General features: G+C 41.0%; 1 protein-coding gene across 3 annotated transcripts in view; it reads left to right on the top strand.

Annotated features, from left to right (window-relative positions):
* Positions 1 to 22830, top strand: part of smarcc1a (SWI/SNF related, matrix associated, actin dependent regulator of chromatin, subfamily c, member 1a) — a 192342-nt gene that overhangs the window by 21568 nt on the left and 147944 nt on the right. For all 3 annotated transcript variants that reach the window (XM_048595545.1, XM_048595544.1, XM_048595546.1), the window contains 6 exons: positions 4541 to 4622; positions 6275 to 6367; positions 11373 to 11442; positions 11674 to 11743; positions 17550 to 17625; positions 19562 to 19693. In XM_048595545.1, the coding sequence (XP_048451502.1) occupies positions 4541 to 4622; positions 6275 to 6367; positions 11373 to 11442; positions 11674 to 11743; positions 17550 to 17625; positions 19562 to 19693 (523 nt within the window). The remainder of the gene's footprint in view (positions 1 to 4540; positions 4623 to 6274; positions 6368 to 11372; positions 11443 to 11673; positions 11744 to 17549; positions 17626 to 19561; positions 19694 to 22830) is intronic.

Below are 22830 nucleotides of genomic sequence, written 5' to 3'. Positions count from 1 at the left end.
CTCATCTAAGCTCCATCTAGTACGTGCACAACTTAGTTGACCATTGCTCATAAGAACATCGACTCCATAGAGAGGATCATTTAATTGAATTTTGACAGTATTGTCTCCAATATCAGCATATCTTTCCTTGGATAAGACCCCAGAACTGTTCACAGTATTCCAGCTGTGGTCTGATAAATGCTTTGTTGAGTTTTAACAAAACCTCCCTTCTTTTACATTCCATTCCCTTTGAAATAAAGGCCAACTCTCCTTTTGCCTTCTCTATTGCCCACTGAACCTGGATACTCGCTTTTGGTGATTTCATGATTGAGGACTCACAAATCCCTTTCTTCTGTAGTTTTCTGCAGTCTTTCTCCATTTAAATAATATTCAGCTCCTCTATTTCTGCAAAAATACATAACCTCACAATTTCCCACCTTTATATTCCATGTGCCATATTTTTTGCCCACTTGCTTAACTTGTCTACATCCCTGTGCAGACTCTCTTTTTGTATCATCCTCACCACCTGCCTACCCAGCTGTTTTTGTCATCGGTCAATTTGACTATTGTACATTCACTTTTCTCATTTCAAGTCAGTAATATATATCGTAAATAATTGTGGCTCCAGCACAGATCCTGTGGCAAACCACAAGCCACATTTTGTCGTCCAGAAAATACCGCTCTTATCCCATCTTTCGTGTTGGTTAACCAATCCTGTGTCTGTGCTGATTGACTGACTACCTCCAACAGTATAGGCTGTCATGTTTATTAAATAGCCTAATATGTAGCACCTTATCAAACACCTTCTGAAAGTCCAAATAAATATGTTGCATCCAGTGCTTCCCCTTCATTTATACTCCTTGTTACTAACATAATGAATTCCAGTACATTTGTCAGCTATGATCGTGCTGATTTTGCTTGATCATGTTTTGTATTTCTAAGTTCTCTGCTATTACATCCTTTATAATAGACTCAAATTGTTTTCCAATAACTGACATTGAAGCTGACTGGTCTGTTATTACCTTTTATTTAACACCTTTGTTTAAAAAGGCAAGGTGACATATTTGCATTTTTACAATCCTCTGGGACTCTTCCAGAATATAGGGGGTCCTGGAAGATGATTACCAGTGCGCCACTATCTCTGTTACACTCTCTTTAATATGCTAGGATGCATCCTATCAGATCCAGGGGACTTGACACTCTCGAGTGATATTGTATTTATTTCCCATCTTTCTTTTGCTCCTTGATTATTTAGCAATTTTTGGAATGCTGTTGGTGTCTGCTAGTGCGAACACTGGTGCAAAGTATTTATTCAACTCCTCTGCCCTTTCCTGGTTTCCTCGCTTTTATTTCCCTTTCCTTATTCTCCAAGGGAGGTTGAATTCAGATATCAGTAATACTATTGAATGTCATGGGGATAAGGTTAGATTCTCTGTTGTTGGAGATGATCGTTGCCCACCATTTGTTGTTATATCTATATGTCAATAATGGTGAATCCAGAAGGGCTCTTCTTTCCTGGACCTGCTGTGAAATCTTCATTTATGTTTGAATCCCTGTTGAAAGTGTTGACATTTCGGATTTTCTTAGATGTTTTTAATCAAGCAGTTTGACACTTGGCTAATGATCTCTTCACAGTAATCAGAAGCTGCTTACAGTGACAAGTGTGTCTACTTTCTAAAGCCTGTTTCTATTGGATTGCTGCCATTACTAAGTTGTTTTATAGCATTATAGATATTTGATATAGGTCTTGATTGGAAGAAAGGCCAATTGTTTTGGATCCCTGAGCAAGCGGGCTCTTTTTCTCCTGACATTGGATGACTTCTTGACTGAGTAGTTGCTCTTCCCAGAATATTACTCCCCAGTGGTGTTTTAATATATATTGAAAGCCTCATATTAGGACATATCCTTTACATAAAGCTTTGGCAGAGAGAAACAAAGGCAGGGCAATAGGAATGACTGCTATTCCTACCCCTATCTCTATTTGCTGATCCTGTCATGATTGCAGTGCGTTTTGAAGTTGTTGATATTTTGCTACTTTAAACTATCGAATGACATTTGCAGGCATCTGATCAGAGGTCTAGGTTCACCTTTTTTTTTTACCTTGAGCTTGTTGTTGGTAAGAATGATCTGCTGTCAGTTTTTTATGAGGAGGAAGTTTTTTAAAACGTGGTTAGCATAACTTAACTTGCCTCTACTGCATGTCTTTCATAACTGGCAATTTAAAGAAACCAAACTTGTATCTGTAGCCAAAAGAATATTTCTCCATTTTCCGAAACCCTGCTGACTGTTAGGAAGAAATGTAACTTTTTGATTGCTTGCAATTTCTCCACCATAGTCCAGGCAGAAATTGTAGAATCAAGGAATTTTACTGTACAAAAGGAGGCCATTCAACCGATGTCTGTACCAGTTCTCAAAAGAGCTACCCAGCTGGTCCCATTCTCCAGCCCTATCTTTGTAGCTTCTAAATTAATCACTTTCAAAATATATCCAGCTCTCCTTTGAAACCTCCTGTTGAATCTGCTTCCACCACTCTTCTAGGCAACGCATTCGAGATCTTGATATCTACTAAAGAAGTTTCTCCTCATTTCACCCCTATCTCTCTTGCTAACAGTCTTGAAATGTGGTGGAATGTTTTTCACTTGCCTGGTTGAATTTTGAGATTCAGCATTGCCCAGAACACATGAGTCAAATTGATCAGTATCCCATCAAGTGCGTGAAACATGGATTGTCCCCACCATCTATTTAGTGTAATTGGAATTTGCTTTCTGATTATAAGTATATGGTGTCATTTCAATAAATATACACTGCATCCCCTATCACCCTGACCAACATATCCTGCAAAGTCTATTCAAAATAGATAATCATCCAGAAATGAGTATGAAAGTGAGAGCTAAATGTAGTCTATGCGATGTTTAAGGTCGGTTACAACTGATTGACATTGACATTGATGTTGTTACACATCTTGGAATAGTGTGCGAGAAAACAAGCTATGCTATTGTCACAATCATCTCAAAGTTTTGAAAATATTTGATCCAGGTACTCCGATTTCACAATTTACTCATGTTAGAGACTCTGGTCAACAGAAACTCAGTCCAAGTTTCTGTAGTTGACAACAGCTACTATTTATTGCAACAAAATAGATTCTAAACGTAAGTAAACAACTCTTGACATATAACTCTACTTGTTAAAACGCCTTTATAAAGCTCCCCCTATACACATGTAGTCAGACACAGACACTCCAAAGAAAAACTGGTGTCGTGGATGGAAGGGAAACAAAATACTGGACAAACCATTCAGTTGGAGCAGTCCTCAGAATTTGATTGAGGGGATCCTTTGTTTCTCAAGTCTTTTCGTTCTCTAAGCGTTTTTTTGATTCTTTTCACTTCTTTGCGGGAGGCACAGAAGAACTGGTTTACAAGTCATGGTGTCTCTGACGTACTAGTTAAAAGCAATAGCTTACAGCAACCTAGTGGGAGAAAGCAGCTGACTTTCTTTAGCTTCAGGTATTCTACTCGTGAGAAAGAGAGAAAAACACACCACTTGTCCTTCCAGAAGTTTGAGGGCTTTCCATTATGTCGTTCTCACTTGTAAATGGTGCAGCAACCCAGAAACCAAACAGTTGTTATTGGATTGATGACCTTGGCATCCATAACTGGTCATAATTGCACAAACCAATCAGCAACAAGTTGCTAAATGAGTCTCACTTCATGCACTCACCCCGTGTCATGTAACCAATTTACATCTTGCACTGTTTGCAAATCAATGGTGTAAACAGTGTTCCAGCAGAAAAAAAAATGCTGGAGAAACTCAGCAAATCCTGACAGCATCTGTAGAGAGAAAGCAGAATTAAGCAGAGAGTGAGTGAAAGTGGGTTGGCTATGCTGAAATCAACGCATGTTGTGATAGGACCTAGAGTGTGGGATAGGTAAAAGATGTGGAGTGTGGTATTCAGGCTGTAAAATTATGGAACTCAAAATTGAGTTCTGAAGGCTACAATGTCCCCAAAGGAAAGGTGAGATGCTGTTTCTTTAGTTTGCTCCTTGAGCATCACTGGAGCATTGCAGCAGACAGTATATGCATATTGGAATGGGAACATGGTAGTGAGTTGAAGTCACAGGTAACTGGAAGCTCGGGGCCATTTTTCTGGGCAGAATATAAGCGTTCTGCAATGTGGTCAACCAGTCTGTGTTTTGCCTCCCCCATGTAGAGAAGATCAAACTTGCTTTTCGAAAGTACAGCAAGTCTTTCCTCAGGCCTTTGTTATAAAGCAGTTTTCCCAATTAAGTCCACTTTGAAAAATCAAGTAAAATAAAAAGATGCAGTTGTTGTGCTTATTTCATATTGGCCAGGTGGATAGTGTTCATGGATGATTTTCTGTTGGTTTCATCCTTGATTACTTCATGTGGTTTATTTGTTTCATGGAAATTGACTTGTTTTCATTCAGAGCAAAAGAAAAATAAGTGTCAAGAGTTGATGGATATGGCTGTTGTGATCTCTTAAAGTAATATTTGTGCATGTTTGCTATCTAGTGAGTATTCTGGGACTTTGATTTTCTTTTTAGGAGAAGGTTCGACTTGCAAAATCCTTCCAGAATGGATCGTAATGTAGAAATGTTTATGACTATAGAAAAGACACTGGTGCAGGTAAGTATCTTTGATGCTACATTAAATCTGTATTTCGTTTTAAAACTGTCAGCCTGCTGAATTAAAAGGATTTGCTGCTTTGGTTAGATGACAACTTCGGATTTAGAAGGTTATTGTCCTAAATTCTGCACCAGAACTTGAACACCATGATATGAACAGAATGTTTCTTTTCTTGAATCGCTGTTTTAAGTGTGATGTCAGAATTGGATGCATTGTTTGTCTGATTCTTGTTCGGGTTCATGTCTAGGATTCATGTTATGTTCATGATCAGAAATTTTGCAGCCTTGGTTAACGTATTCTCCTCAAGCATAATTTGACCTCAAGTTTTACATTTTGTCTGGTTTCACTTTTGACAAAACTCAGTTGGCGTGTGTGAGATGTACATAACTTGAGTTTCTTTTAACTTCAGTAAGACTCCCATCCACAAACTGGTGCTTAATGTGGCCAATATAACTTATTTTTTCCTCCAATTTTCTTTCCCCTTTGTCTCTGTTTCCTTTGTTGCTGTTATCATACGCCTGTAGTGGTTGTCCCAGTAAATTGTTTGTTTTTTTTGCATGATCTTTATTGAGAATCTCCAGATGTTTAACACTGGGATGTCATTTCCAAGTTTGCATCAGCAGTCACTTGACATGGACATGTGTTAATGCAGTTTCTTGGATAGCAAGAATTGAAAAGTATTTCCTCTTTGCTTCATTAGCAATCAAAGTGACACAGACCTTATTGCGTAAAGTTGAATCAGATAGTAGAAACTGCAGATGCTGGAGAATCCGAGACAACAAGGTGCAGAGCTGGGTGAACACAGCAGGCCAAGCAGCATCATAGGAGCAGAAAGGCTGACGTTTCGGGCCTAGACCGTGTCTCTGAAGAGCATCCCACCCAGACCCATTCCCCTACCCCTGATTTCCCCATGTCTAACCCACCTAATCTAAACATCCCTGGACACTATGGGCAATTTAGCATGGCCAATCCACCTACCCTGCACATCTTTGGACTGTGGGAGGAAACCCATGCAGACACGGGAGAACGTACAAACGCCACACAGACAGTCACCCAAGGCTGGAATTGAATCCAGGTCCCTGGGGCTGAGAGGCAGCAGTGCTAACCACTGTGCCGCCCAAATTTTTCTGAAGATTGGCTACAGATCACATTTTCTCACTGACACTTTCCCAGTTAAAAGCAGAGACTTCACCTCTAATCAGGAGGCAAAGCACGCAACTAGCGGGGAGAATCCGATGCACTTAGTATGGGGATCGAACCCATGACTTTGTCGTTATTAGCACCGCGCTCTAACCAGCTAAGCTGACCGACCGCTGCCGGAAGTAAAGCATCTGTCTCCACGCAGAGTATAGTTTTGGAAAAACAGAAAGAAAGCAGCATGTGATAGCACTGGCCACTTCGGAGAGTCTGAAATTTATGAAGAGAACTGCTGCACTTCTAAACCTTCTCGCTTTTAAATCATATATCATTTGATATGGATTTAAGGGGGTTTGAATGGACAGTTCAGTAGGCTTTAAAAGTTTTAATTTCCATGAAGTGGCAATGCAGGTGGTATGCTCTATTGTGTTCTTTGTTTTAAATGCTTGGAGAAAACCAATATCTACTACATGAATGGTCGAGTAATACTTCAGTATAAAATGTTTCTTTTCCAGAATAACTGTTTAACAAGACCTACAATCTACCTCCCATCTGAACTTGACCCAAAGCTGGCAAATAAATGTAAAGATATTGTTAAAAGGCATCAGGTATGCGTATTTTGAATTAACAATATGTTTGATTTATTTAGACTGCATAGCTTCCTGTCATGATTCTCTGTCCATTTTGTGTTGCTGAATGTTTTTGCAATTCCTGTAGTTACTAAAAGTTACTGCCTAAAAGTTACTTCCATTGTTTGTCTGCCCCATTTACTCATTGCAATATGTATTTTGATTGTTTTTCTTTATTGTTACACTGTATCTGCAGTGCTTTTTTTTTAGTAAAAGAGAAAGTGCTTCATGGATAAGCCTTTCATGACATGTTTCCTTTGCAACTTAATTGTTGCCTTAAATGTGCTGAGAGGTTTGCTGTTACGTATTCTTCGAGCTTCTGATTTAAAAAAGTGAAATTTCACCACCTATTAAATCAGTGTTTAAGTCAGAAGAGCCTTGCACTCATTGTGTCCCTTCTGCATAGATTTGATTGCTAAATGTAGTCACATTCTCAGTTTTCCGCTCCAGTTCCTGGTAAATACTTGGCAGGAAACCACTTTGACTGACTGCTTTGTATAGAACGTAATAATGGGAAACTATTTGGTCGTACGACGTCTCTTGAGCCTTCAAACTTTTTTTTTTGCAATTATTGTTCCGTGGCTAGCTTCAAGTTCCACTTCCAGACCAGAGTGCACAAATGTAGGCTGATATTCCACTGGAAACTGAGGAAATGCTTTACTGTTTGAGATGCTAAATTTTGGGTGAGGTGATAAACTGAGGCCTATACCTGTCACCTCAGGTGAATTTAAACAATGCCCCATCTCATAATTTTGAATAAGAAGGGCAGTTATCTCTGATATCTTAATCACTATTTTTGAGATTCTAATTGAGGGACAAATGATCTGATTATTTTCATGTTACTCTTTGTGGAGCTTGCTATGTTTCAGTTTCAATCATAGTTGAAAGTTTAAATATCCCTGCATTTGAAGTGCAAACTTTATAGCCAAGGTACTTTATAGCTAAGGGACTTTATAATAGAAAATGCTTCAGTGTGTTCCACAGTTGTGCAAAGAGCTATACGAAAGCAATGGGTTTTAATTCAATTTGGGAGAATTGTTGTGTCACATTATATTTTACAGTAACCCATCTATTTGTACATTAGTCACTGTAGTGTGGAGCTGGAGGAACACAGCTAGTCAAGCTCTATTTGTACATTAGGCTTAGTAGTGGGTTTCTCCCACAGTCCAAAGATGTGCAGGTTAGGTGAATTGGCCATGCTAAATTGCCCGTAGGGATGTGTAGATTAGATGGGTAATAGGGGAATGGGTCTGGGTGGGATGCTCTGAGGTTCGGTATGGACTTGTTGGGCGGAAGGGCCTGTTTCCACACTGTAGGGATTCTATATATTAAAAAGTAGTTAACGTGCAGCATCCTGTGCAGTTTCCATTCTGCCTGCAGATGGTGCTGTGCTGGCAATTCCCACTGTGAGTATATGATTTTGTGTGCTGAAACCGTCCAGGTGATTGAATATTGTGGCCATGGGGTGGGGCTGATTCAGATATCTTGCAGGCACAAACAGTGACTTGGAACTGAAGGAACAGAAAATGCTGTGATTACTTGGATCATCAGGAAAAATCCTTAGGTAAACAAAAGGCTAAAGTAATTAAATGAAAAGCAGGCAGCAAATTATGCTCCTGCCAACAGATTGACATGACCAATGTCTCATATACATGGAAGAGTACTGAAAGTCCTAATTAAATCTTTTACGCTCCAGTATTATTCTGTAAACTCATTGTGCCTTTCCGCAGTCAAATTTGTATTCTCTAAGACAAAAGCACAATCGTATGGATAGTAAAGATCTGAAACAAAACTAAGCGCTGGAAAATCTCATCAGGCCCTGCAACATTTTGTGGCAAGAGAAAAACAAACTTAACTTTTCAGGCCTTAACTCATTTTTGGAATGTTCCCTAAGGCATGGTGTCCAGAACTGCTATCTGTATTCCAGAGGAGTTCAGATCAAAGGCTCCTGTTCAGACAAGTAAAACATTGCTTCCTCTCCATGTGTATTGCTGACTCTTTGAGGCAAAACTAATATTTAGTTCACATTGTTTGCATTTTGCATCGGCGGTCATGGAAACCAATTGTTTCACCAAAGTTAGCCTCTCATCACTTAAGAAAATTAAAGTTTATGAGAAGTTGTGCAGTGGATTTATTTAGTTTTATTATTGTATTTTTGAGTTTGATAACAGTCTGGAATGAGATATTAACAGTACACTATGTCAAGATAAATAGTGCAAATTATCCATTGTGCAGCTCGTTCCACTTTATAATGGGATAATCTCTTGGAGATGAACTCTGAAATTGAACTTGCACACATACAAGATTGCTAGTACAGTTGGAATTTTCACAACTGTAATTGCTGTGTTTTTTTGTTCTTTATTTATTTCAGGAAAAGTGTGTAAATGATGTTGAGCATTAGGTCATTTATGATCCGATGTATATTAATTCATCAGCTCTTGTATTATGAAACTCACAGTTTGCAAGTGGCCTCCTCCAGTGCCACAATGATGCCACCCAAAGGCTGGAGGAACAGCACCTCATATTCCGCTTGGGCACCCTGCAGCCCAGTGATCTCAATGTGGACTTCACAAGCTTCAAAATCTCCCCACCCCTGACCTCATCCCCAGACTAGGCCAGCTCGTCCCCGCCTCCTTGACCTGTCCGTCTTTTCTCCCACCTATCCGCTCCTCCCTTCCAACTGACCAACCCCCACCCCCCCTTCCTACCTACTAGCCTCATCCCCGCCTCCTTGACCTGTCCGTCTTCCCTCCCACCTACCCGCCCCTCCCTTCCAACTGACCAACCCCCATCCCAACTCCCTACCTACACTCACCTTTACTGGCTCCATCCCTGCCTCCTTGACCTGTCAGTCTTCTCTCCACCTTCCACCATCGCCTCCCCTCTCTCTATTTATTTCAGAGCCCCCTTCTCCTCCCCCATTTCTGAAGAAGGGTCCAGACCCGAAACGTCGGTTTTCCTGCTGCTCTGATGCTGCTTGGCCTGCTGTGTTCATCCAGCTCTACACCTTGATATCTACGTTGGCTCTTGGTTTCTTGCAGGTGGCGCTGTCAGTGCTTGTAATGAATTGGCAGGAAGAACTGGAGAGGGTGAATAATGGCCTGATCTGTTAATTTCTCTGATGCTATGTCTTGCAGTGAAGACTTTTTTTGAATGTTTTACTCATGTCATATGTTGTGTTTAGATGCTTTTCCCCCCGTTGGTAGCGAACAATTTAAAGAATTCAGATTTGATTTGTTTTATTATTGCCACATACTGAAATACAGTGAGAAGTGTTGATTGGCGCACTCTGTAGGCAGGTCATAGCATTTTAAGTGCATCAGGTAACGGAACAGAGTGCAGAATACAGTGTGACAGCCGCATAGAAGGTGCAGAAAGAGATCAACATTGGGAAGTCCGTTCAAAAGCCTGATAACAGCAGGGAAGAAGCTGTTGCTGAATCTGTTCGTACGTGTATTCAAAGTTTTATATCTTTCGTCTGACAGAAGAGGTGGAAGCGCGTATGACTGGATGGGAGGGATCTTTGAGAATGTTGGTTGCTTTCCTGAGGCGGCAATAAGTATAGATGGAGTTAATAGCTGAAGGCTGGTTTCTGTGATGGACTGGGCTGTGTTCATGACTCTGTAGTCTTTGGCAGAGCAGTTACCATACCAAACTGTGATGCATTTGGATAGGATGCTTTCTGTGGTGCATCTATAAAAATTGGTCAGTGTCATTGTGGACATGCTAAATTTCCTTCCCCTCCTGAGGCAGCAGAGGTGTTGTGTTTTCTTGGCTGTTGTGCCCTCATGGGTGGACTAGGACAGATTGTTGGTGATCATCACTCCGAGGAATGTGACACTCTTGACCATCTCCACCTCAGCACCAGAAAGGGGCGTGCCGTCCGCTCTGCTTCCTGAAGTCAATGACCACCTTCTTTTTGCTGACATTAATGGAGAGAATGTCATCTTTACACAATGCTGCTAAGCATTCAATCTCATTCCTGTATTCTGTCTTGTCATTGTTTGAGATCCGACCTCCAACGGTGGTGTCATCAGCAAACTTGTAAATGGAGTTGGGGTGGAATTTGGCCACACAGTCGTGAGCGCATGAGAAATGCGTTAGGAGGATGAGTACGCAGGCTTTTGGGGATCTGGTGTTGAGATTAAGGTGGAGGAGGTGTTGTTGATTGATTGATTGCCATCTATGCGTCAGGAGATCAAGGATCCAGTCATAGAGATAGGACGCATAACCTTCCTTATCTTATTTAGTTGAGTCTGCAAAGCTGGCTTAAAATAGCCAAGTGCAATCTCGAGATTAACATAGGAAAATTCTTCTTTGCTTTCACTGAAGCAATTAGGAAATCTATCCCATCTTTGTGACCAAAGTGCTAATTTAAGAAGATTAATCACGTAAGGGGCTGTCGTTTTCTTACGGGCAAATAAGTAAAGATGTATCAAATGCTGTTCCTTGTCTTTAAAGAACAGTAAGTTGAGTGAGATAATTAGAGCCATATAGCTTCATCTGCATCCATCCAGTTGTAGAATTGAACAGTGTCATGAATGGCATTTACATTTGTACCATTCTGAGTTGTGATTGATCTTGCTTTTACTTGCTTATACCTATGTCGCCTCATCTTATAGCCATTATTTAACTTAAGTTCAAGGATTTACCTTTTCCTTGTCCTTGCTACTTTTATATTTCCAGGATCTATTTATTTCACTACCTTTTAAGTTTGAGGGCTGCCAAGCAATTCTAACCATTCTCTGATTTAGGACAGTCCCAACACCTGCCTATGCATCCTGTCTTAGTGGACAGCGCAGTCAACTATGACTATCCTTCAGCAGAGCGAACACAAGTCATTCCTTTGTATGATTTTTGAATATGTAAATGTCCAATACTTCAGCAATAGAACTGATTGCTTACATTGGAAAGAGCACAGATGCACTCCATGTCAAGCAGGCTTTTTGTACTGCTAACTATAACGTTTACATTTCTCACCTAGGGAACAATTACAGAAGACAAATCAAAAGGCTCCCATATAATTTATCCTATTCCGAACTCTCTAGATGAAGGTGAGCAAAATAGTGAAGGTAACCAAGTTCATTCCAATGTCTATCAAATTTTGCAGATCTGAAAATTTCCTCCTGAATATATGCCTGCTGAAAACAATTTATATGTCTGCATGTCCTGTGATATGATGGATTTTCAGTTTTTCTTGGTGTGCAAGTTATTTAAAAATATAGTTGATGTGCTGTTTTGGTCTTTTTCTCTTCCTGAAATACTTCAACGATTTTATGTTGCAGAGGAGTGGTTGAGACCTGTTATGAAGCGAGAAAAGCAAGTTCTGGTACATTGGGGAACGTTCCCAGATAGGTATGTGATCATGACACTGTGGAACTGCTCTAGAATTCATAGAGTCATGGAATTCTGTATGTCAAAAGAAGGCCACTCAGCTCATCCCAACCATGTCATTGCTCTGTGAGAGTCAGCATCGATTCATGAAAGGGAAATTATACTTGACAAATTTACTAGAATTCTTTGAGCATGTAACTAGTAGAATCATAGAGGTGCACACCACAGAAAAATACCCTTCGGTCCATTTCATCCATGTCAACCAGATATCCTAAATTAATTTAGTCCCATTTGGCCCATATCCCTCTTAAACCCTTCCTATTCATGTACCCATCAGGTGCCTTTTAAATGTTTTAATTGCATCAGCCTCTACCACTGCCTCTGGCAGTTCATTCCATACACCCCACCCTCTGCTTGAAAAAGCTGTCCCTCGGGTCCCTTTAAAGTCCTTCCCCTCTCACCTTAAACCTCTGCCCTCTAGTTCCGTACCCTGAGTAGGTGACCTTGACTATTCGCCCTGTTGACATCTCTCATGATTTTATAAACCCCTGTAAGGTCACCCCTCTGCCTCCGATGCTCTGGAGAAAATAGCCCCAGCCTATTCAGCGTCCAACCCTGGCAACATCCTTGTAAATCTTTTCTGAACCCTTTCAAGTTTCACAACATCATTCCTACAGCAGGGAGACCAGAATTGAACACAGTGGTTAAACCACTTTTGGACTAATGTCCTGTACAGGCACAACATGACCTTGCAACTCTTATACTCAATGCACTGACCAATAAAGGCAACTGTACCAAACACCACCTTTCGCTATCCTGTCTATCTGCGACTTCACCTTCAAGGAACTATGAACCTGCACCCCAAGGTTTCTTTGTTTTGGCAATACTTCTCAGGACCTTGCCATTAGGTGTATAAGTCCTGCCTTGATTTGCTTTTCCTAAATACAGTACCTCACGTTTATCCAAATTAAACTCCATCTACCACTCCTCGTCCCACTGGCCCATCTGCTTAAGGGCCCATTGTACTCTTGGATAACCTTCTTCGCTGTCCACTACTCCACCAAATTTGGTGTCATCTGCAAACATACTAACCATACCTCCTACATTCACATCCAAATCATTTTTATAAATGTCAAAAAGCAGTGGACCCAGCAGTGATCTTTGTGGCACATTGTGGCCACAGACCTCCAGTCCATAAAAAACGCAACACCACTTTCTTTCTTCTACCTTCAAGCCAATTTTGTATCCAAATGGCTAGTTCTCCCTGTATTCCATGTGATCTAACCTTGTTAATCAGTCTACTATGTGGAACTTTGTCATACGCTTTGCTGAAGTAGATTTGTTAAGGAGGAGCCAGTCGGTCCAGTTTACTTGGCCTTTCAGAAGACTTTCAGTGAGGTCCCACATAAGAGATTAGCTTGTAAAATCGAAGTGTATAAGAGCAAGGGTACTGGTACTGACATGGATAGAGAACTGGTTGGCACACAGGAAACTCAGTAGGAGCAAACAGGTCTTTTTTTCTGAGTGACTAAGTATGTGACTAAGAGTGGTGAAGTATAATGTGGATAAATGTGAAGATATCAACTTTGGTAGTAAAATTAAAAGCAGGTTATTTTCTTAATGGTAGTAGAATGGGAAAAAGCAGACATGCAATAAAACCTCTATGTCCTTGTACACCAGTTGCTGAAAGTAAACATGCAGGTGGAGCAGGCAGTGAAGAAGCCAAATGGCATGTTGGCCTTCATAGTGAGAGAATTCAGGTATGGGGGCATTTGAGCTTTGGTGAGACTAAATCTGGAGTATTGTGTGCTGTTTTGGTCTCCTTTTCTGAGGATGGATGTTCTGGCTGTGGAAGGAGTCCAACAAAGGTTTACTGGACTGAATCCTCGGATGCAGAACTGACATGAGAGGGACTTGGATAGGTTATGACATTCGAAGTATAGAGTTTAGAAGCACGATGGGGGACCTCCTAGAAATAAATAAAATTCTAGCAGTACTAGACAAGATAAACACAGAATCCATGTTCCTGATGACTGGGAGCCCAGAACCAGGGACTGTAGACAAAAGATATCAGGTAACTCATTTAGGACTGAGATGAGGAGAAATTTCATCGCCCAGAGAGTGATGAGCTTGTGGAATTCTCTGCCACAAAAAGCAGTTGATGCCAAATCATTGAATGTTTTCAAGAAGTAGTTTGATGTAGTTCTAGGGACCGAAGGGATCAAAGTATATGGAGAGAAAGCAGGAACAGGGTACTGAGTTGGATGATCATCATTATATTGAATGGTGGAGCAGGCTTCAAAGGGTTGAATGGCCTCCTCTTTCTGTAATCTGTTGTTATATCCTTTCCCCATGTCTTCTTGTTCACCGGGTGAATGTGACCATTTTAGACCATTTCTAATTAATCCACGCAGTGTGTCCCCAGTGTCTTGTGTCCCTCAGTTTTCAACAAGAATTTTGTAAATTTCTGTGAATTCACCGGTCATTCTTCAGAATGCTTGGGAATGAGGGCCTGGTCTTCTCAATCTCTTCAAAGCCATGGTCATAAATCACTGACAGCTAATATGCAGTGCAGCACATAATTCAGACTGTACTGAAAAGTTACGCTAACTTTTTTATTGCAAGAAGATTTGAGTGCAGGAGCAAAAAAGTCTTTCTCAATTTTATAAAACACTGGTGAGGCATGTAGAGAATTGACTGCAGTTCTGGTCCCCTGGCTCAAGGAAATATATACTTGATATAGAGGGAGTGCAATGAAGGTTCAGCAGACTAAATCCTGGGATGTAGGTGGAGGGAAACTGACTTACGAGGCTTGTCTGTTCCTTTCCAAATAACGGTTAAATTAAGAATAGTCAGTATTTTTCGAAGGCAAAGTCCCAAATGATGAAGTTAATTTTTTGAGTTAAGTAATCCTGAGTATGGATGAGCGCAGTGCATATTATCTATGTGGAGTTTAGCAAGGCTTTTGACAAGGACACATTGCAGACTGTTATGAAAATTTCAGGCCCATACTACATAAGTGAATGTAACAAGTTGGATCCAAAGTCAATGCAGTGACAAGAAACAAATGGGAATGGTCGACAGATATTTTTGGGTCTGGAAAGCAGTTTCCATGGCTGTTCCACAAGACTCACCTTTGGGTCGCTTGCGGTTTTTGATACATATTAATGATTTAGAATTCAGTTTAGATCTGTTTCTTTCTTTACTTCCTTTTCTTTTAAGGAAATAGTGGGATTGCAAAAAAGCAAATTATGTATTCTACAGACATTAAAACAGTAGACAGGAAAGGCAGGCTACCAAGGGCATCACAAGATAATTCCATGGGTATGGACCATGAAAGTGGTATATTATAGGTAGCTGGCATCACTGTTTGCTGGGAAGATGATATGTAGTGGACTTGTATTAATGGAAAGATGAAACTGGATTTAAAAATTGTATTCCTATCCCAAGGTCCATGTCTTTGCCCCAGAAAAGCCATGCTGAGTCTTATCACTTTCTCTTTTGCACAGTTCTGAATGTTATCCTGAAACAGAAGTGTATTTAAGTATGATAGAAGTAGATAAATTCTTTTACACTCTGTTTAACAGTTCCCAGGAGCTCTTGTCAGAGTTCACTGGTTGCATTCAGCAGAATTGTCCCGACAGTGGAACTGGGAGTGCAAGAGATGTGCAGTAATTAACTTCAGTTGTACTCCAAGCCAGCATAGGCAAGAGTTAATTGTAAAAGCTGACTCTGACTTAAGTTTCTGTCCTGCACCAGTTGCCCCTTTGTGGGGTGGTTGGCTGTGCATGTTGCTACTCACCCTTTTTCCATCAAGTTAAGAACAGGCAGGTATTTCAGATTTTACTTTTGCAGTTACTTTTCTTGCTGTAAATATTGAAGATGTATAAATCAGAAACTAGCCACAGGCATTACACTTTTACTGTTGAGTAGAATTGAGGTGTGAAGAGAATTGCGGGGATCTGTAACTCTAGATGTTAATATGGCCACCTGTTGGAAAGCTGTTGAGCTCCCAAATTGGGCTATTGAATGGCAAGGCCACATGCTAGAACTTTATAAATCAGTTGTTTGGTACAGCTGGTGTATTATCAATAATTGAATGCCACGTATCAAGTGAGTAATGATGTCCTGGGAGTGCAGAGGGCATTTCTTCAAATATTACCAGGGATGACATATTTCAATGAGCTTCTGTTGGACGTATTAACACTGTTGTCCTTGAAACAGTGAAGCTTAATAGGTGACCTAAATATGACTTTTGAGATAATTGAATTTTAGTAGAATTTGATGGCAATAATTCTCCTTGTTGAGCAAGTTAGTAAGTGGAAGCCATGGATTCAAAATCATTTGGAAAAACCCTGAAGGAGAGAGAAGTATTTTTTTAACAAGCATCTAATGTTTTTGTGAGGCTGAAAAAGAATGTTCAATCTTAAGAATGTTCAGTCTTCTGTTAGTTGTTAATGGAAGAGGATTGGTGTTTGGATATTGAAGTTATTAAATTGTACAATTAGATGTTGCTTGTTGAGGAATGTTCAAGAGGATCAAACCTTTATCTAGGTTCTTAGAACCCATACTGGCTTGAGTGTGTGATACTTATACAGGATGGCAGAAAAACTCTATTTTACTTTGTATGGTGTAGTGTCTAAACATTGGCTAGAATTGCATGGTAAAGTTAAAATATGGATTTCACAGTCTGATGTGAAACTATTTCATGGTGTGGAGGTGCCCGTGTTGAACTGCGGTGCACAAGGTCAGAAATTACACGACACCAGGTTATAGTCCAACAGGTTTATTTGAAACCACAAGCTTTTGGTGCCTTGCTCCTCCTCTAGGTGTTAGTGAGAGGTAGTATCAGAGGCAGAATTTAAAAGTAAAATATCAAAAGGGTCACACCACTGATGAGGAGGTATTAAACAAACCTAAGATACTGTTAAATCTTTAGTCAGTTAGAAGGTTTTTAGTTGATTAATATGTATATGTGAATCCTCGAATTCCTTTGAAGTCACTATCATTTTCAGTCAGACAATGCATGTTCGGTGTGAAGCTTTGTTTAGAATCTGTTTGTTTTGGTTTGGAATCAGGCTGGTTTTATTTCTAAAGGAGGAATTTATAAAATGCTGCATTGATGACTGTTTATAAATTGTGTGTTTTTTGAACAAAACAGAATGTATCTGCAAATACAACTTCGCCCCATTAAATTTACATGTATGTGTGAGTGAGAAAGAGAGAGTGCGTGCACACGCGTTGTGGGGAAGGAGAGAGAGAAAATGTGCAGGCTGGTCTGTGGGAAGGGGAGAGAGAGAGAGAGCATGTGCAGGCCGGTCTGTGGGAAGACGGGGGTGGGGGAGAGAGAGAGCGTGTGCCCCGGTCTGCGGGAAGTGGGGGGTGTGGGTGGAGAGAGCGCGTGTGCCCCGGTCTGCGGGAAGTGGGGAGAGAGAACGTGTGCGCGGATCGGCGGGATAGGGGCATAGGGAGAGAGAGACTTTAAGTTGGCTAACTTCCGGTTTGTGTGGAAATTTCCAGTTTGCCATGCTGCTTAAAACAGAATTTTGGTGTTGATTGTTTTGATGTGAAATTCTTTGCGCCTGAGTTGATTTAAAAAAAAATGTTACTTTGTATCTGATCTGCTATCATAACTGAAAGATGTGTGCCATTCATAAACACGAACCTCTCTCTGTGTGTGTGTGTGTGTGTGTGTGTGTGTGTCTCTTGCCTCCTCCCCCTCCCCCACGTGCACACACACTCACGTATGTCTCAATCCATAAAAAGTATTCCAATTCTTTGATTTTTTTTTAAAAGGGCACTGGATTAATATTGTTTGTTTTGCTAGCTATGATACCTGGATGCCCGCCAATGAGATTGAAGCTGAAATTGAAGAACCACCAATCCCTGACAGGCCATGGAAGGTACGTTAAATGTATATATGCAAGAGAAGTGACCTGAATGATGAAGGATTACTAAAATGTTAACAAATGGCTAAAAACCCAGAAGCAGTTAGGTATAAAACTGCAGGGAAATGAGTTCTGCTAGCAAAGTCACTAATGCACCATTCCAAGTGAACACACGTACGGATTCAAAAGGAAAGTAGTTAGTTGGATACCATGTTCTGAGTATATAATTAAAATGCTGTATGATGCAGCTTTTTCCCCCCACCTCACACTTTGTTGTTCAAAGGTTCTGATGTGGTTCACCTAAAGTTAATTGCTTTTAATTAGGGAAGTGCAACAAACTGCAATGTAGAATCTGTTGCATCATCCCACAATCAGAAGAACTGATAAATTGTTTCTGGTGATTCTGGAGGACTGTTTTGGGGCATGGAGCTCTCTGAGCAGTGCCTTGGGATCATCTTCACCTCAGCTCTGGATGCAGACAAGGTGTTGTTTCATATTTCGTGCTATTGGCAGCATCTTGTACAATGTAGCGCATTTCCCTTCATTATATGTTCATCTTGAGGCCCATAACTTTTATCTTGAAACAAAAAATACAATAGACTGAATTAGGAGTAGAATTGTATAATTGTAATCCATAAAACCATAGTACCCCTACAGTGCAAAAAGGAGCCATTCAGCCCATCACGTCTGCACCAATCCGTCGAGGAGCATACCACCCAGACCCAACCTCCTCCTGTATTCCGTAACCCTACATTTACCATGGCTAATCCATCTAGCCTACACATCTTTGCGTACTATGGACAATTTCAAAATGGCCAGTTTACCTAATCTGCACATCTGTGGACTGTGGGAGGAAACTGGAGCATCTGGAGAATACCCACACAGACGCAGGGAGAATGTGCAAACTCCACACAGACGTTCACCTGAGGCTCGAATCAAACCTGTGTCTGTGGCGCTATGAAGCAGCAGTGCTAACCACTGAGGCACTGTGCATGTTTGGAAATAGAACAAATTGCTAGGACTGATAATGTTGAATCCTAAATGGCAATGGACGATAGATAATTGCTGAGTCGCATAGGATGTTTTGTGATAGGCATTAGTGTTATTAGTGCTTTGGGTAGCCTAGAAGCCAAGAGATTGAAATGAGGAATGGTGGAAAATGTGGTTGTGGAGCTGGGTGGCACTAGTTGATTCAGTACTCAAGGTTTCAGGGTTCAGGGTGGGGTCCAGCCAATCAAAAACTGATGTGTAAACATTACTCTTGAAGAACGTGCAAATGTAAAGTGGATTGCAGCCAGATTAAGCTAGAAAGAAAAGAGCAGCTACTGAAATCTTTTCATGATTACCAGAACCACTCAGAACACAGGATCACTGACCAGAATTGCTTAGATGTAAAACAGTGCTGCATGCAAGAGGAGCAGATGAACGTCTGGTGAATTTCATGATCACCTGCAACTTTAAGGAATGAGCCATACAGGAAGAGTAATCATATCCTGTGAACATACATAATCAGATTCATGTACTCAGTCAATTACTTTTCTACACTGTTAAATGTTTCTATTATAATGTAGGATCAGCTGTGTTGTTTTGGAATCACACTTGGAATATCTGTTTTCTCGGCCCCAACTGAAAATGTAATCCATGTCTTAACCCAGTTCAGCATCTTGTCAAATAAAAGTAAAGTACTGAGAATGCTGGAGATCTGAAATAAAAACCAAGTCCTGGAGTAACTCGGTAAATATAGCAGCATCTATGGAGAAAGAAATAGTTGATGTTTTGAATCCTCTATGATTTTTTGGGAAGAAGTGTTAACTCCACATTAACTCCACTTCTCTCTCCACAGATTCTGCCAAATCTGCTGAGTTTCTCCAGGACTTTGTTTTTATTTTGGCATTTTGTCCACCACTTTGGTAGATTGTAGAACATCCTACTCTTTTGTTGACCTGTCCAGGTGCATGCTAAGTGGATCCTGGACACTGATGTGTTCAATGAGTGGATGAATGAAGAGGATTATGAAGTTGATGACAACAGAAAGCCTGTTAGCTACCGACAGCGCATTCCTATCAGGGCGGTAGCTGAAGAGGTACAGTATGATATTTGAATCTCTTGCGTTTCTATAACTTTTAAACTGTGCATATACACAATGATGGATCAAGCAAAAAGCTTTACATTGTCTCAGGGTGACCTTCAATGACTGAATCCGTAATTTTGTGCCCACAATAAGAGGTCTGAGACTTGTAGACTCAATTAAATGTGATTTTTGATTATTTTAACTTTGAATTGATCTGAATTGCTGGTGATGGCTGTGTAAGATTGTTATGATGCATTATCTTCGCAGTTTGAGAATGTGAATTTACTTTGTTAATGATAATCATATTAAATCCAAATTAAATATTCTGAAATACACACACATCACACACGCATGCACACACGCACACACCTAGAATGGGTCACAAATGCCCTTGGAGGAAAGAAGCTTGTCTTTGACTAGACTGTCTGTCTTTTTGTTTTGTTTTTGTTCACTTGCGGGATGCAGGCATTGCAGCCCGCATTTATTACCTCTTCTGAGTTGCCCTTGAGAAGATGGTGGTAAGCTGCCTTCCTGAACTGCTGCAGCACATATGCTGTAGGTAGACCCACAATGTTGTTGGCAAGGGAATTCCAGGATTTTTGATCCAGCAACTGTGAAGGAATGACAATATATTTGCAAGTCAGGATGATGAGTAGCTTGGAGAGGAACTTGGTGGTGGTGTTCCTTTTGTATGTGCTGCCCTTGTCCTTCTCGATCGAAGTGGTCATAGATTTGGAAAGTGCTGCCTAAGGATCTTTGGCAAATTTCTGCAGTGCATTTTGTAGATAGTGGTAGCAGAGTGTACTGAGCATTGTTGGTGGAGGCTTGTGGATGTGGTGCCGACCGAGTGGGATGGTTTGTCCTGGATGCTGTCCAGCTTCTTTAGTGTTGTTGGAGCTGTACTCATCCAGGCAACTGGGGAGTATTCCATCACACTCCTAACGTGTGCCTTGTAGATGGTGGACAAGCTTTGGGAATCAGGAAGTAAGTTAGTTGCTACAGTATTCCTAGCCTCAAACCTGCTCTTGTAGCCACTGCACTGATGTGGAGAGTCCAGTTGAGTTTCTGGTCACTGGTAATCCCCAGGATGTTGATAGTGGGGAATTCAGTGACAGTAATGCTGTTGAATAGCAAGTGATGATGGTTTGATTGTCTGTCTCTTATTGGAGATGGTCATTGCCTGGAATGTGTGTGGTACGAGTATGACTTGCCACTATTAAGCTGGACACTGTCCAGATCTTGTTGCATTTAAATATGGACTACTTCAGTACCTGAGGAGTTGTGAATGGTGCTGAACATTGTGCATTCATTGCCGAACATCCCCACTTCTGACCTTTTTATAATGGAGGGGAAAGTCATTGATGAAGTCAGTGAAGATGCTTGGGCTGTGGACACTATTGACGAAAGCCTGCAGAGAATTCCTGGAACTGAGATGACTAGCCATGAACAGTCATCACCATCTTCCAAATGGCTGCAAGTATCCCCCCCCCCCGCCTCATTCCCAATTACTCCTGTTTTTCTCAGGCTCCTCAATGCCACATTCAGTCAAATGAGGCCTTGATGTTGAAGGGCTGTCACTCTCACCTCTAGAATTTATCTGTTTTGTCCATGCTTGAACCAAGGCTGTTTCGAGGTCAGGAGCTGAGTGGCCCTGGTGGAACCCAAACTGGTCGTCACTGAGAAGGTTAATGCTGAGCAGGTGCTACTTGATAACACTGTTGATGACATCTTCCATCGTTTTACTAATGATTGAGAGTAGATCGCTGGGACAGTATTTGACCAGGTTGGATTTGTCCTGCTTTGTGTACGGGATGTACCTGGCCAACTCCCCACTTTGTTGCGTTGGGGAGATGTCAGTGTTGTAGCGGTACTGGAACAGCTTGCCTGTGGGTGCGGCAAGTTCTGGAGCACAAGTTTTCAGTGCATATGTTATCAGGGCCCATAGCCTTTGCAGTATCCAGAGCCTCTGATCATTTGTTGATATCATTTGGAGTCAATCATATTAGCTGAAGGCTGTCATCTGTACTGGTTTGATGATTCCTTTGCCTCCCATCCTTCTGATTTCTGCCTGTACTTTTCTTGTAAGACAAATGGCACTGGGCTTTGCAGAATTGTGGAATTGCTTCTTGGTCAACATTTGGAAAACTTCTAGGTATTTAGTTAGGACTTGACTCAGGCAGCCATTTTCCAATCGGAAAATGTTGAGCCAATCAAGTTAAATGCTTCTAAACCAATTTTGCCCCATCAAACTTGTGGCCTGAGCTATTTACTTCAATCAGTGGAAACTGAACCAGTTGCTTGTCATAAGAAACCAAAAACAAAGTTATACCCTTAATCTGTCGGGGTTCTCTGGTATAGAGTCTCAGCCTGGCCAAGGTCTGATGCAAACTTAAGGGTTGGAGACCAGTTCAAATTTTGGTAAGGACTGGTTCTGCAATCACTGATACAGCTGCACCAGTATCGACTTTCATCAGAAGTGGGTGACTGTTTAAGCAGATATTTAAGTTGATTTGATTCCGATTTGGATGTTGCTAAGCAATTTAACTGTTCCACACCAGCTGTAGGTGGACTTTTCAGGGTGTTAATACTTTGCTTGGTATTAACCTGAGTTTTCTTAGTCAATTCAGGCCTAGTGGGACTCTCATGCTGTCGTGAATCCACGTACCGGCAACAACTACAATAGCCTGCCGGCCCAGATACTCGAGAAAATTTTAACCGTTCTGCTGAGGTTTGCCTTTGTTTTAGGGTTTTGCTGTGCGTTGACCTAGAGTCCCTCTGCTCAGGATATGCCCTGAGGGGACTATGCAATTGCCTTCATTCAAATGGTGTTCCCCAAGCTCAGTCGGACTAACAAGGGTGTCCACTTCCATCGGAATATTCAAACTCCTATGCTCCACTTGCCATATTTTCTAATGACAAAGCTAGGTGTAGTGCCTGTTTGAAATCTAGTTGAGCTTCATCTAGTAGGCTTTATTGCATGGTCACATCATTAATCCCACATTCCAAACAGTCCCTCAACGTCTCACTTAGGGTTAAACCAAAATCATGTGCCTCTGCTAGTTGTCTTATCCAGTCAAAACTCCTGACATGGATTCCTATGGTTCTCAAGCTGCTGAGTAAAACCAATAGCATCTCAGAATTAGAGAAGG

This window comes from Rhincodon typus, chromosome 4 (genome assembly GCF_021869965.1).
Source record: "Rhincodon typus isolate 14 chromosome 4, sRhiTyp1.1, whole genome shotgun sequence".
In the NCBI taxonomy this organism is placed as follows: Eukaryota; Metazoa; Chordata; class Chondrichthyes; order Orectolobiformes; family Rhincodontidae; genus Rhincodon; species Rhincodon typus.
This window is presented reverse-complemented; position numbering and strand designations above follow the sequence as displayed.